We start from the raw sequence: 14,016 nt of genomic DNA on the forward strand, positions 1-14,016 counted from the left end.
GGGCTGGGACTGGAAGCTGAGAAGGTGGGCTCTAGAACCACACCTATAACTGCATCCTGTCTTGAACCACACTGGCTTCAAGGGACTTACAGATTTCAGGGACTGTCAGAAAGAAGTGACAGCTCACCAAGGAAACAAATATAAGCAGGTCTCACTCCAGTCTCCTTTGTTAATAACTTTTTCTTTTTTGAGACGGAGCCTCACTCTGTCACCCAGGCTGGAACACAGTGGCGCAATCTCGGCTCACTGCTACCTCTGCCTCCCAGGTTCAAGTTATTCTCCTGCCTCAGCCTCCTGAGGAGCTAGGACTACAGGTACCCACCACCACATCCGACTAATTTTTTGTATTTTTTTAAGTAGAGATGGGGTTTCACCGTGTTAGCCAGGATGGTCTCTCTTCTGACCTCATGATCCGCCCACCTCAGCCTCCCAAAGTGCTGGGATTACAGGCATAAGCCACCATGCCCAGCCTGTTAATAACTTTGTTCATCATGGGATGTAGGTTGTGATGGTGATAGGAGGAGACAACAGAAGCTACTGAAATAAATGAAAATGTAAAGGCTGGACTAGGTGGCTTACACCTGTAATCACACTTTGGGAGGTCAAAGCAGGAGGATCACTTGAGCCCAGGAGTTTGAAACTAGCCTGGGCAACATAGCTGGTCTCTACAAAAAGCTTAAGAAAAACTGGCCAGGGCCAGGTATGGTGGCTCATGCCTGTAATCCCAGCACTTTGGGAGACCGAGGTGGGATGAATCACCTTAGGTCAGGAGTTCAAGACCAGCCTGGCCGACATGGCAAAACCCCTGGTCTCTACTAAAAGTACAAAAATTTGCCAGGCGTGGTGGTGGGCACCTGTAATCCCAGCTACTCAGGAAGCTGAGGCTCGAGAATTGTTTGAACCTGGGAAGTGGAAGTTGCAGTGAGCCGAGATTGCACCACTGCACTCCAGCCTGGGCAATAGAGCGAGACTCCGTCTCAAAAAAAGAAAAGAAAAGAAGAAAAATTGGCCGGGCATAGTGGCATGCACCTATAGTCCCAGAGGACTGCTTGAGCCCAGGAGTTTGAGGTTTCAAGTGAGCTATGATTATACCACTGCACTCCAGCCAGGTGACAGAGTGAGACCCTATTTCTAAAAAAAAAGAAAAAGAAAAAAGAAAAAGAGCCAGGCATGTTGGCTCATGCCTGTAATCGCAGCACTTTGGGAGGCCAAGGTGGATGGATCACCTGAGGTCGGGAGTTCGAGACCAGCCTGACCAACATGGAGAAACCCCGTCTCTACTAAAAATACAAAATTAGCTGGGTGTGGTGGTGTAAGAGGCTGAGGCAGGAGAATCGCTTGAACCCAGGAGGCAGAGTCTGTGGTGAGCTGAGATCGTGCCATTGCACTCCAGCCTGGGCAACAAGAGTGAAACTCCATCTCAAGAAAAAAAAAAAAAAAAGGAGAAAAAAAAGAAAAAAGAAAGTATCTGTGAAAGCATGCTTCTGTGAGAGCAAACTCCTGCCAACCTGGTTTCTGTTTCCTTTCTGCCACCCTGAGACCCTAAAGGGACACAGCTATGCCATCAACCCCTCTGGCCTCCCTTGTTTGGCCACCAGCCCCCCGCTTACCTCTGCCGCTGCAGGGAGGAGGTCCTCTCCGGGACGTAGCTGGCTCCCCCGTGGTGGCTGTCTCCGCTTCCCCCGCTGCCTCCTCGGGCCCAGGGCAGAGCGCCACCAGCTGCCGAGGAGCCCCCAAACTGCTGAAGCTTGGAGCTGAGTTCACTGATGATGCTGGCTTTTACTGTGGCCAAGGCTGAGGCCTGAGGCTGGGCCAGGGGACCGGGCAGAGGTGGTGGCGGTGGGCCTGGGCCCTCTTCCCAGGGCAGCAGCTTCCGAGGCAGAGAGGAGGCCGTCGGCAAGGGCACTGGTGGGACTTCTGGCTCTACAGCCACTGGACCCCCAGCCACGCCTGCCGTGGGGGGTCCTGAACAAGCACGCAGGGCCAGCAGCCCATCGGTTCCAGCCCCTGTCACCGAGACGGTGGGGCTGGTGGGGGTGACAGGGTCTCGGAGTCCCCCACTGGGGCCAGGCCTCAGGCCTCCGCTGGCTCCTAGTGCCCGGCCCCGGAGCTTAGAGGGAGTCATGAGCTGAGGAGGGTATGGCGGGCCGGGAGTGCCGCTGCCCCCAAAGGCCTGGCCGTCCAGGTAGGCCACATAGGTGTCCAGAAGCTCCGGCCCACTGGCCACACCGGCCCCACCCCCGCCACCACCCCCTGCGCTGCCACCACCTTCAGCAGATAGGCTGCTCAGCGTGGAGGCACTGCTGATGGTCTCCAGTGGGTGGTCACTGCTGCTCCGACTGTCCACCTCCTCAATGCCAGAATCCGTGCCAGGCGGAGGGTCCGGGCCGGGCTGTGGGGCAGGGGGAGCCGGTGCTGCTGGGGCAGGCGGGCCTGGTGGAGGGGGGTCCCCAGGGGCGGCGGAGGCCCCCTGGGTCAGGGTGGCCACCTCGCTGTCATAGGATGTCAGGCTGGATGCGGTGGAGTCCAGGGTGGGAGGGGCTGCGGCCACAGCCGGGGGTGGCACAGGGGGTAACGGCGTGGCCGGGGCAGGTGGGTCGGGCAACGGGTGGGGAGGCCCAGGCGTGAGGGGCGACTCCGGCTTTTCGAAGCTGTTGGAGAATTCCAGAGGCGGAGGCAGCGGTTCCACGAAAAGGAATTCGCCATCTTCCACATCCACCGAGGGGGCGGGCGGTGGCAGAACCAGCAGGGGCAGCCCGTTCTCTTCGCTGGCCCTCGGGGAGGTCGGGGAGGGGGGCACGGACCGGCGTGGGCTGGGCGGCGGGACCCCGGGTCCGTCCTCCGAGGGGGGGCCCCTTCCGCTCGTCGCAGGGGCCCGGGGCTGGCAGTTTTCAAGGAACCGCACGTGCAGCGGCAGCCGCTCGGGCTCTTCGGGGGCTGCGGACCTCCAGGGCTTGCTCACTCCAGGATGCGGGGCCGGGGGCTCCGTCCCCAGCTGCAGCAGGAGGGGCCCCACCCCGGGAGCGGTGGGCGGCAGGCGGTGTAGCAGGGAACGCCGGGCGGCGGGCGGGCTGGCGGGAAGGGACTTCTCCTGGCTGCCCAGCCCGGCCCTGTACCCCAGCTCCCGGCGCGCGGGATCCGGCGGGGAGGCCCCCCAGAGACGCAGCACTGGCTCGTGGTGGGCGTGGGGCGAGTGGTGGTGCGGAGGGGGCGGCGGGGCCTCGTAGCGGGGCGATGGGGGCCTAGGAGGGGGCTGGGGGGGCCCACCGCCCTCCGAGGACTCCTTCAGCGCTCGCTCGCGGGCGGCCAAGGCCAGCCCCAGCGGGGAGGCGGGATCCAGGGCCTTGCCGGTCAGCGGGTGCACCAGGGGTCGCGGGGGCAGGAAGCTGGTGAAGGCGCTGCTGCCCCCGCCACCCCCGTAGGCTCGGCTCCCGGCCCCGTAACCGCCGTAGCCCGCGCCGCTGCCCGCAGACTCCAGTCGGAGGTAGGGCTCGGCGGAGAACATGCCCTCGTCGATGGATTTGGAGTGGCGCAGCCGCGGGCCAGGGGCCGCCCCTGTGCCCAGCCCGCCGTCTCCGCCGTCCTCGTCCCCCGCGTCGGTGGAGAGGAACAGCGTGGAGCGCCGGCGCGCCTCATTCTGCCAGCCCCCCTCCCTCCGGGCCGCCCCCACCAGGGCGGCCCCGAACTGGCTGGTGAAGTCCAGCGTGGCCGGGCCGCTGGGCGAGGCGGGGGTGGGCACGGGCGAGGGGGACGGCGGCACGGGCGACATGGCCGGTGCGGGGCTGGGAGAGGAGCCGCCGCCGCCGCCGCCTCCCGCAGGCTCGGGCTGGGTGGGGGGCTCCGCCTCGGTGCTGCTGCCCTGGCTGCTGCGGCCGCTGCTACTGGTGGACGGGGCCTTGATGATGATGGTGGGGATGGGGATGGAGTTCTTCTCCGAGGGCGCGGCCACTGCGGGCGGCGGCTGCGGGGAGGCCGGGGACGTGGGCGACGGCGCAGGCGGGAGGCCGCCGCCCTTCTGGGGCTCGCCTTCCACCTTGGTCTGCTTGACCAGCGGGCCCTTGCGGCCGCGGCCCGAGCGGGCGGGCACGTACATGGCTGCGCTGGCCGCCCGCGGGGGCAGCTGGAAATAGCGCAGAGCCGGGCCCTGGGAGGAGCCGCCGCCCCCGCCTGCGCTGCCGTGATGCGACGGGGACGGAGCCCCCGGGGTCGGGCTGGGCCCGCCGCCCCTCCAGCCTCGCAGGCTGGGCTGGGGCCCCAGAGCCAGGCGGGGTGGAGGGTCGTCGGGAGAGCCACCTGTCTCCATCTCCGGAGGATGAGGAGGGTGGGCGTGGTGGTGGTGGGGCTGGGGGGGCGGGGCGTGGTGGTGGTGGTGGTGGGGCGGGTGGTGGTGGGCAGGGGGCAGGGGCCCGCTGTGGTACAGGCTCTTCTCGCGGCTCCCCACACGGGTGTCGGGAAGGGAGGGCCCGTCAAAGGATGCAGGGGAGGAGGCGGGGAGGGGGCCACCAGAACCGGGGTTGAAGGGCCCTCCCCGAGGGGAGGGGGTGAGGCGCCCTGAGGAGGAGGGGGCTGGAGGTGTGCTATAGGGGGGCTCCGGTGGGGACGTGGTGGGTGGCGGGGGAATGTCCTCCGAACCAGGCACAGACAGGCTGCGGCTGAATTTCATGGCTGGGGGTGCTAGGTAAGGTCTGTCATCTTCTGCCGCCCCTGGGGAGATACAGAGGATCAGGGAGGGGGACCCTGGTGGAGAGGGTCTCCCTGCTCCACTATCCCATAGAACTGCAACAATACTAATAACAAGAATGGCACCCCGTATATGCCAGGAACTTCACGTGGACTCGCCCAGCTCTTCCCTATTTGGGGTAAACCCAAATCTGCTTCATACAGAGGTACAGGTTGTGCACTGCACAACTGCAAACTGCAAGGTGAGGAAACTGAAATTCGGCGGAACTTCCTCCCCATGCCAGGAGGGGGCGCCGTTTTCTAACTCTGTTCAAAGGCTCGGTGAATGGTTTGGGGCCAGCAAAAGCGGCTGGAGCTGGGAAGGGATAGTCCCTCGTGTTTATGCATAGATGCGTGTTTCTTTTCACTTATATGCAGGAAAGAAGTGCAACCAGCACGTCAAAGCTGTGATTCTACAGAGAGAACCACTTATGATGAGGCTAAAGTTTAAAAGGGAGCGGATCTATAGAAAAAACAATCAGGTAAACGATGAGAGCCAGGTGGACCCCACACTCAGTGGGAGTGCAAGACTCACACTGGTGGACTTTGAACGCCAGGAGTTGGGGAAAAGCTGGATCCAATCAGGGAAAAACAACTCCAGGAGGCGTGCAGGAGTTAAGTCTTTGCTTACTTCACTGCCAAGGCTCCGTCTTTGACCCTCTTCTCGCCTCTGACTACTCCCTCTCAACCAGTGACCAGCTTCATTCACTGCCTCTCTGCTGTGGACGCCCACGTTTATGCTTGGGGCCCCATCCTCAGCCCCAAGCTCCAGGCTCCTATATTCAAATACCCACACCCAACTGGCTGTCTCACAGGCATCTCAGACTCGAAACTCTCCAACCCAATCTCCTGGTCTCCTCCCCAACAGACTCCGCCCAGCCCACCGTCTCCCCCTACCACCGCAGCAAACAGCAGCTCTGCCCTTTCAGGCGCTAAGACTGAAAACCTTGCAGCCACCCTTAGTAGCTTTCTTCTTCACGTCCCCCACATCCAATCCAGCAGCAAATCCTGTTGTTTCCAAACATATCCGGAATCCAGTCCCTTCTCACCCCTCCAGAGTCACCACCCTGGGCCAGCCACTATCATTTCCTATCTGGATAGCAATGGCTGTCACCTCTCCTCTTTGGTCCCCGGGCTTCCCAGCTCATCCCCTTCAATCTAGTCCCTTCACAGCAGCCAGAGGGTTTCTGTTAAAACTGAAGTCTGCTCATGTCCTTCCTTTGCTCAGAGCCTTGGCCATGCACCCACTTCACTCAGGGCAAAGGTTCAAGTCCTCACCATGACTCCCCAGACCCTGCAGGATGGGGACCCTGTCCCCCTCTGCCCTCAATGTCCAGTGCTCACTCGGCCCCTGCTACACGGACCTCCTCCCTGTTCTGTAAACGCACCAGACTCAGCCCGACCTCAGGACCTTTGCAGAAGTGGTTCGCTCTGCCTGGAATGCCTTACCCCCAGACAGCCGCATGATACCCCAATTCCTCTCTAGATGTTGTTTGGTTTGGTTTGGTTTTTGAGACTGAATCTCGCTGTGTCGCCCAGTCTGGAGTGCAATGGTGTGATCTCTTTCCTTACTCTACTATTTTTTTCACTTTTTTTTTTTTTTTTTTGAGACGGAGTCTCCCACTGTCACCCAGGCTGGAGTGCAGTGGCACGTTCTCAGCTCACTGCAAGCTCCGCCTCCCGGGTTTACACCATTCTCCTGCCTCAGCCTCCCGAGTAGCTGGGACTACAGGCGCCTGCCACCACGCCCGGCTAATTTTTTGTAGTTTTAGTAGAGACAGGATTTCACTGTGTTAGCCAGGATGGTCTCGATCTCCTGACCTTGTGATCCGCCCGCCTCGGCCTCTCAAAGTGCTGGGATTACAGGTGTGAGCCACCACGCCCGGCCTACTCTTTTTTTTTCCGTAGCACATACAACTGCTAACATACTAGATAATTTTCTTGCTTATCATCCTTATAATCCATTATCTGTCTTCCCCTGCTATAAGGCAAGCCCCATGAGGGCAGGAACCTTTAGTCTGTTTTATTTGCTGACATCCCTATTCTAGAACAATTCCTGGCATGTGGGGAGCGCTCAGTAAACACTTGTAAAATGAATGGATGGATGGAATCTGGTATAAGAGAAAGAACCAGAAAGCTGTAGCAGGCGCTTTAGCTCACTGCATCCCCATTCTCTAGATGTAGAGCCAGAGGCCCAGAGAAGTGAAGCCACCTGCCCCAGTTCACACAGCTGGGAAGGAGGGGAGCCAGGATCATGGTCAAGTTCACCCATCTCCAAAGCCTGAACTCTTAACCCAATTTGATGAAACTATGGTCTCTCTGGAAGCAGAAAACATTTCCAAGTCCGCTTGTTTTTCCTAAACTGTCACATTCCTGGCCTCCCCCAGCCTCCACATCTCTTCTTGTGGGTGGCATACCGATAGATTTTTGCCGGAGCATCAGCCCAGGTCCTGGAGGCAGGAAAGAAGGACGCTCGTAACTTGGCTGGGCACGGTGGTGGGGATCGAAGCTCGACTTTGGGGTGGCAGTCAGAGGGGGAGAGAGAGAAAAGATAGCAGAGAGAGATCAGTGAGCGCAGAAAGGCTTATGGCTTCACCACATGGCTGCCCCCTATTCCTTCCCTAAGCTCCTGCAGGAAGGGAGAGCAGTGTGAAGATGGTGGAAGGAGGCTGGGCGACGTGGCTCACCCCTGTAATCCCAGCACTTTGGGAGGCTGAGGCAGGACCATCACTGAGGTCAGGGGTTCAAGACCCAGCCTGGCCAACATGGCAAAACCTCGTCTCTACTAAAAATACAAAAATTAGCCAGGCATTTGTCGGGCACCTGTAATCCCAGCTACTTGGGAGTCTGAGGCTTGAGAATCACTTGAACCCGGGAGGTGGAGGCTACAGTGAGCCAAGATCGCACCACTGCACTCCAGCCTGGGTGACAGAGCGAGACTTTGTCTCAAAAAAAAAAAAAAAAAATTAAAATAAAGAAGAAGAAGAAGGCAAAAAGGAATTCTGGGGGAATGAAAAGCCTTGAGTCTGGGCAGGAGGGAGAAAGAAAGGAGAAGAAAGCAGATTTTCCATCGACTCTTGCTCTGCTTCCTTCCTCCAGCCACTGCCCATGTCCAGGTCCCCACCAGTGTTCTCCAGGACGGAGCAGCCGCTTCCCTCATCTCCCTGCTGCCATCCTCAACCCCCGACCCTGTTCCGGTCTGTTTTCCACACAAGAGGATGAGGCATCTTTCAAAAAGCATGCTATTGCCCCTGCTGGAAATCCCATGTCAGTTAGGAGATCGGAGGGAACCAAACTCCCAGCTCTGGTCTGCAAGACCCTCCATGGCAGGCACTGCTGGTACCCCTGCAGCTGCCCTCCCCTCCCCCTGGATGCAGCATCCCATCCCTCTCCCACTGCTGGGAGTGTCACCTGCCTGTGGCCCTTAAGAATCACCCTCCTTCAGAGTCCTGGACTCGCCCAGTCCATTATGTGTCCCTGCTTCCCGGAGCAGCCCACAGCCCATGATTGACTGATATGGAGGTCCCAGGCAGCACTAAAGCCGGGGTGCCCAGCCTGACCCCACGGGTTCCCACTCCAGTGAGAACCACGTCTGCCTGACCTCCTTCCACAGCCCCAGCCAGTCTCCTGCACTCCCTGAAGGTTCCCCCTTAGCAACCAGTACAGGAATCCCCACCTCAGGCTCCCATTCTAGGGAAGCCCACACAAAGAAACCTTGCAGGACCCAGCCTCTGCCCGCGTTTCCCACTTGTTCCCTTGGTCCCCCTCCACTCCCACCTCTTCCTTCTCCTCTGTCAGCCCCAGGTCTACCCTCATTTGAGAACACCTGCAAGCCCTGGTTCTCTCGGCAACCGCTTTCCCTCTTATTGTCACAGTTCCTTTTCAGTGCTAAGTTCTCCTGGTGAGACCTTCCCCAGCCCCCTGCCCAGACTGCACTTCCCTCTGTCCCATTTTCTTCACAGCATCTCTCTTCCCTAGAAACCATCTTGTTTACTTGCTGTCTGTTTCCTCCACTAGCCTAGAAACTCCCTGAAGGCAGGGCCGATGTATCCCAGGCATCCCACCTACAGTGTCTACGGCCCATGATGCTTTTAGGGGAAATGTTTTAATTTCTTTTCAAAGTAGAAGTGAAAGAAAAAAAAAGAAAAAATTCTACCCTGGATAATATTGGTCTTTGCAGCAACAAAATAATAAAATTTAAACTTTTTTTTTTTTTTTCTTTTTAGACAGGGCTGGAATGCAGTGGCGTTAACACGGCTCACTGCAGCCTTGACCTCCTGGGCCCAAGCGCTGCCAACCTCAACCTTCTGAGTAGCTGGGACTATAGGCAGGCACCATCACATCTAGTTAATTTTTAAATTTTTTTTGCAGAGGCGAGGTCTTGCTATGTTGCCCAGGCTCATCTCAAATTCATGGGCTCAAGCTGTCCTCCCACTTTGGCCTCCCCAAAAGTGCTCAGATTACAGGCATGAGAGACTTTGCTGGCCAATGTTTTTGTTTTTGTTTTTAATGCAGAAGAGCAAAAGTGCTTAAGGTTCACGGAAGTCATTATGAAACCTGCCGAGGGTAGGGTATAGTAGTGACTTTATCAGTCTCGTTTCCCACTGAGTTCCCAGTCCCCGCATAGGGCCTGCTGTTCTACAAGCATCAGATAAGTAACAGGGAGAATCAGCCAAGGTCAGGCACTTAGGGGCCCGGAGTCCCCAGCTTCTGCCAGGTCTCCCATGTGTCTCCCTTCTCCATCTTTGAGACCAGAAGTGCAGAGAAAGGAAACCCTCTCGGAATGAAGTTCCCACCTTTGGGATGAACCCTCACTTCCTGTACTTCCCACCGTACCCCCTCCTGCCTCTTTCCTCCAGCCATTCACAACCATGCCCAGTTCCCTCAAGTCTCACCTCCGAGACTCTGCTTAGAACATCCTTTCACTGGGCTCTGTGCTCTGCTTGGAAAAGCTCTGTCATCTTAGCCCTGTACCCTGGCCCAGCTACCCCCTTCCTTTAGGCCTGCAGTGCCCCTTAGAGTAGCCTATAGCCATTCAACTGTGCATTTCCGGCCAATATGATGGCTCATGCCTGAAATCTCAACATTAAGGAGCATCGCTTGACCCCAGGAGTTTGAGACCACCCTGGGCAGCATAGGGAGACTCTGTCTCTAAAAAAATAAAAATTACAAAAATTGTTGGGTGCAGTGGCTCACGCCTGTAATCCCAGCACTTTGGTAGGCCAGGGTGGGCAGATCACCTGAGGTCAGGAGTTCGAGACCAGCCTGGCCAACATGGTGAAATTCCATCTCTACTAAAAATTCAAAAATTAGCTGGGAATGGCCGTGTGTACCTGTAATCCCAGCTATACAGGAGGCTGAGGCAGGAGAATCACTTGAACCTGGGAGGTGGAGGTTGCAGTGAGCCGAGATCACACCACTGCACTCCAGCCTGGGTGATAGAGTGACATTCAGTCTCAAAAAAAAAAAAAAAAAATTAGCTAGGTGTAGTGACACACGCCTGTCATCTTAGTTATTTGGGAGGCTGAGGTGGGAGGATCACCTGAGTTCAAGGCTTCACTGGGCTATGATCGTACCACTGCACTCCAGCCTGGATGACAGAGTGAGACTGTGTCTCTAAAGAAACAGACAAACCAGGCTGGGCGCGATGGCTCAAGCCTGTAATCCCAGCACTTTGGGAGGCCGAGATGGGTGGATCACGAGGTCAGGAGATCGAGACCATCCTGGCTAACACGGTGAAACCCCGTCTCTACTAAAAAAATACAAAAAACTAGCCGGGTGAGGTGGCGGGCGCCTGTAGTCCCAGCTACTTGGGAGGCTGAGGCAGGAGAATGGCGTAAACCCGGGAGGCGGAGCTTGCAGTGAGCTGAGATCCGGCCACTGCACTCCAGCCCGGGTGACAGAGTGAGACTCCGTCTCAAAAAAAAAAAAAAAGAAAAAGAAAGAAAAGAAACAGACAAACAAACCAAAAAGGCAATTAATTAAAATTAATTTGTAAAATCCAATTTCTCTGTTGTGCTGGCCACATTTGAAATATTCAACAGTTACCTGTGGCTGGTGGCTACCAAATTGGACAGTATAGATGTGTAACATTTCATCATCACAGAGAGTTCTATTGGTTCTAGTCCAGACTTTCCTGGGGTCTGTAATACACGCCTCTCACTATAATTCCCTTCCTGGATTGGGACTGTCTGTTGCTGTGTTTGTCTCATTGATTCATTCATTCCAGAAATATTTATTGAGGACTTCCTTTATGCCAGGGACTGTGACAGATACTGAAGATACAACAAATTAGACAAATGTCCCGGCCCACAGGAAGGCCAAGCAGGCCATAAACAACATAAATTCATAAAATATAACACGGGTCAGATGGAGGTAAGGGGGATGAGAGAGGGAGAATGTATTTAAAATACAGGCTGGTGCCAGGCGCAGTGGCTCACGTCTTTTTTTTTTTTTTTTTTTTTGAGATGGAGTCTCGCTCTGTCGCCCAGGCTGGAGTGCAGTGGCCGGATCTCAGCTCACTGCAAGCTCCGCCTCCCGGGTTTACGCCATTCTCCTGCCTCAGCCTCCGGAGTAGCTGGGACTACAGGCGCCCACCACCTCGCCTGGCTAGTTTTTTGTATTTTTTAGTAGAGACGGGGGTTTCACCGTGTTAGTCAGGATGGTCTCGATCTCCTGACCTTGTGATCCGCCCGTCTCCGCCTCCCAAAGTGCTGGGATTACAGGCTTGAGCCACCGTGCCCAGCCGGCTCACGTCTTTAATCCCAACATTTTGGGAGTGCAAGGTGGGTGGATCATTTGAGGTCAGGAGTTTGAGACCAGCCTGACCAACATGGTGAAACCCATCTCTACTAAAAATACAAAAAATTAGCTAGGCGTGGTGGCGCATGCCTGTAGTCCCAGGGAGGCTGAGGTAGGAGAATCGCTTGAATCTGAAGGCAGAGGTTGTGGTTAGCCAAGATCGTGCCACTGCACTCCAGTCTGGGTGATAGAGCAAGACTCTAAAAAAATAAAATAAAATAAAATAAAATAAAAAGGCTGGCCAGGCACAGTGGCTCCTGTCTGTAATCTCAGCACTCCAGGAGACAGGAGGATTGCTTGAGCCCAGGAGTTCGAGACTAGCCTGGGCAACATAGCAAGACCCTGTCTCTACCCCCCAATTTTTTTTAAAAATTAGTGGTGCATGGTGGCATGTGCCTGTTATCCCAGCTACTTAGGAGGCTGAGATGGGAGGATTCCTTGAGCCCATGAGTTTGAGGCTGCAGTGAGCTATGATCGTGCCACTGTACTCCTGCCTGGGTAACAGAACAAGACCCTGTCTCAAAGTAAATAAAATAAGGTGGTCAAGGAAGGCCTCACTGAGAAGGTATTATTTGAGCAAACTCCTGGAGGAGGTGAAGGAGGGGGCATAATGATGTGTAGAGGAAGAGTGTTCCAGGCAGGTGGAACAGCAGGTGCAAAGGCCCTGAGGTGAGGGTGAGCCAGGCAGGCTCAGGAGGACTAGGAAGGAGGCCAGAAACTAAAGGGCAGGAGTTGAGGTCAGACAGGTGATAGAAGGGTGGGATTGGGTAGGACCTGCAAATTTCAGGTTTCCTTCAGATTTTGGCTCCAAGGTCTCCTCTCTGGAGAGGCTTCCTCCTATTACTCTGTTCATAACTCCCTTAACTTATGCCAGTTTGGAGTCATAATCACTTGCTTGCTTGTTTACTGTCTGTCTCCCTGGGCATGCAGCCCACCCCAATACTCTTTCTACTCTATTTGCTTGGTAAGAAAATGCCAATCTTATTTGGCACCTTTGGAGAGACTACACTTCCCAGACTCCTTTGCAGCTAGGTGTGGCCATATGACAAAGGAAGGCCAACCCGGATGCACAAGTGGAGTGTTGTGTGTTACATCTTGGATGTCTTGGAGGTAACTCAAGAGGTAGCAAGATGCCCTCTTTTGCCCTTCTGCCTTTCTGCCCTTCCTTGTTCTTGCTACCTGGAATGCTGGTGCAATAGCTGGAGCTCCAGCAGCCATTTTGGATTACGAGGCCAGTCTGCAGTTGGAAACATGGCGAGGATGGTGGAGCAGAAATTGAGAAGGATTCTGGGTCTTTAAGACCATGGAGGCTGCTAACCTGCCTGAGATTCCCTATCTCATACTTTTTTTTTTTTTTTTGAGATGGGAGTCTCACTCTGTCACCCAGGCTGAAGTGCAATGGCATGATCTTGGCTCACTGCAACCTCCACCTCCTGGGTTCAAGTGATTCTCCTGCCTCAGCCTCTTGAGTAGCTGGGACTATAGGTGCCCACCACCACACCCAGCTAATTTTTGTATTTTTACTAGAGACAGGGGTTCACCATGTTGCCCACTCACCTTGGCCTCCCAAAGTGCTGGGATTACAGGTATGAGCCACCATGCCTGGCCCCCATACTTGTTTAATAAGAGAGAGATAAAAGCATTTTTCTTGGTCAAGTCACTATTATTTGCTTTTTCCCCCTCAGGTACCGCAGAACCTAATTCTGCTAGTCTCCTCTTTCAAATGTAAATTCTGTAAAGGAAGTTACTTTGTTTGACTGAAAAAAGAGAGAGACCTTGAGAGCCCAGCAGCGGGTCCAGGATATAGTAGGTGCTCAATAAATATTTGCAGAAGGAAGAACTCATTGGAAACAATACAAGAAGCCCTGACAAGATGTGGGGAGCAACTCCAGGACAAAATCCCAGCCTGTTCCTCTGAACATTCCCATCAAACAGCACAGAGCCAGTTCCAAGCAGGTGTCAGGAGCTGTTGCCTGAAGGCATCCCTGCTTTGACGGATTTCCTGCCATGCTGCTCTTCTCTAAGCACGTCTCAGCCTGCTCAATCCTTCTCTGCTTTGCTGAATATTTTTCTGACCCCCTCCCCCATCTCCTTCAGCCACAGCCCAGTACTCTGCTTGGCTTTCTGTCCTGTCCTGCAGCTGTGTGGTATCAGACAGCAGAACCTTCCAGAAGATAAAAGCAGTAGAGAAGTGGCAAGTGGAGCGAGACACTCTTGTGTGAGCCATTTTGCCTGCTGTTTTTCGTATGTGTCCTCCTCATTGGATCCTCACACCTGTGAGTTAGGGTGGATTATACCCATTCGGGTGATAATGAAAGAGGCTGTGGATCAGAGAGAAAAGGGCCTTATCCTAGAGCAGCCAGCGAGTAAGGAGGAGATTAAAGACACATCGGAGAAAAGATATCAGAGTGGCTCAAAAACCCTAAGATAAAATGGGAGGGGTGGGAAGAGCCAGGAGAAGGGGATGTGACCAGTCAGGAAGCACATGGGGACTGC

General features: G+C 55.4%; 1 protein-coding gene across 3 annotated transcripts in view; it reads right to left on the reverse strand.

The window, feature by feature from the left end:
* Positions 1 to 14,016, reverse strand: part of SHANK1 (SH3 and multiple ankyrin repeat domains 1) — a 57,955-nt gene that overhangs the window by 3,094 nt on the left and 40,845 nt on the right. For all 3 annotated transcript variants that reach the window (XM_033224241.1, XM_033224240.1, XM_033224242.1), the window contains 2 exons: positions 7,137 to 7,233; positions 1,611 to 4,704 (listed from right to left, as the gene is read on the reverse strand). In XM_033224241.1, the coding sequence (XP_033080132.1) occupies positions 1,611 to 4,704; positions 7,137 to 7,233 (3,191 nt within the window). The remainder of the gene's footprint in view (positions 1 to 1,610; positions 4,705 to 7,136; positions 7,234 to 14,016) is intronic.

The sequence above is a fragment of the Trachypithecus francoisi genome, unplaced genomic scaffold, assembly GCF_009764315.1.
Source record: "Trachypithecus francoisi isolate TF-2019V2 unplaced genomic scaffold, Tfra_2.0 Lachesis_group12, whole genome shotgun sequence".
In the NCBI taxonomy this organism is placed as follows: Eukaryota; Metazoa; Chordata; class Mammalia; order Primates; family Cercopithecidae; genus Trachypithecus; species Trachypithecus francoisi.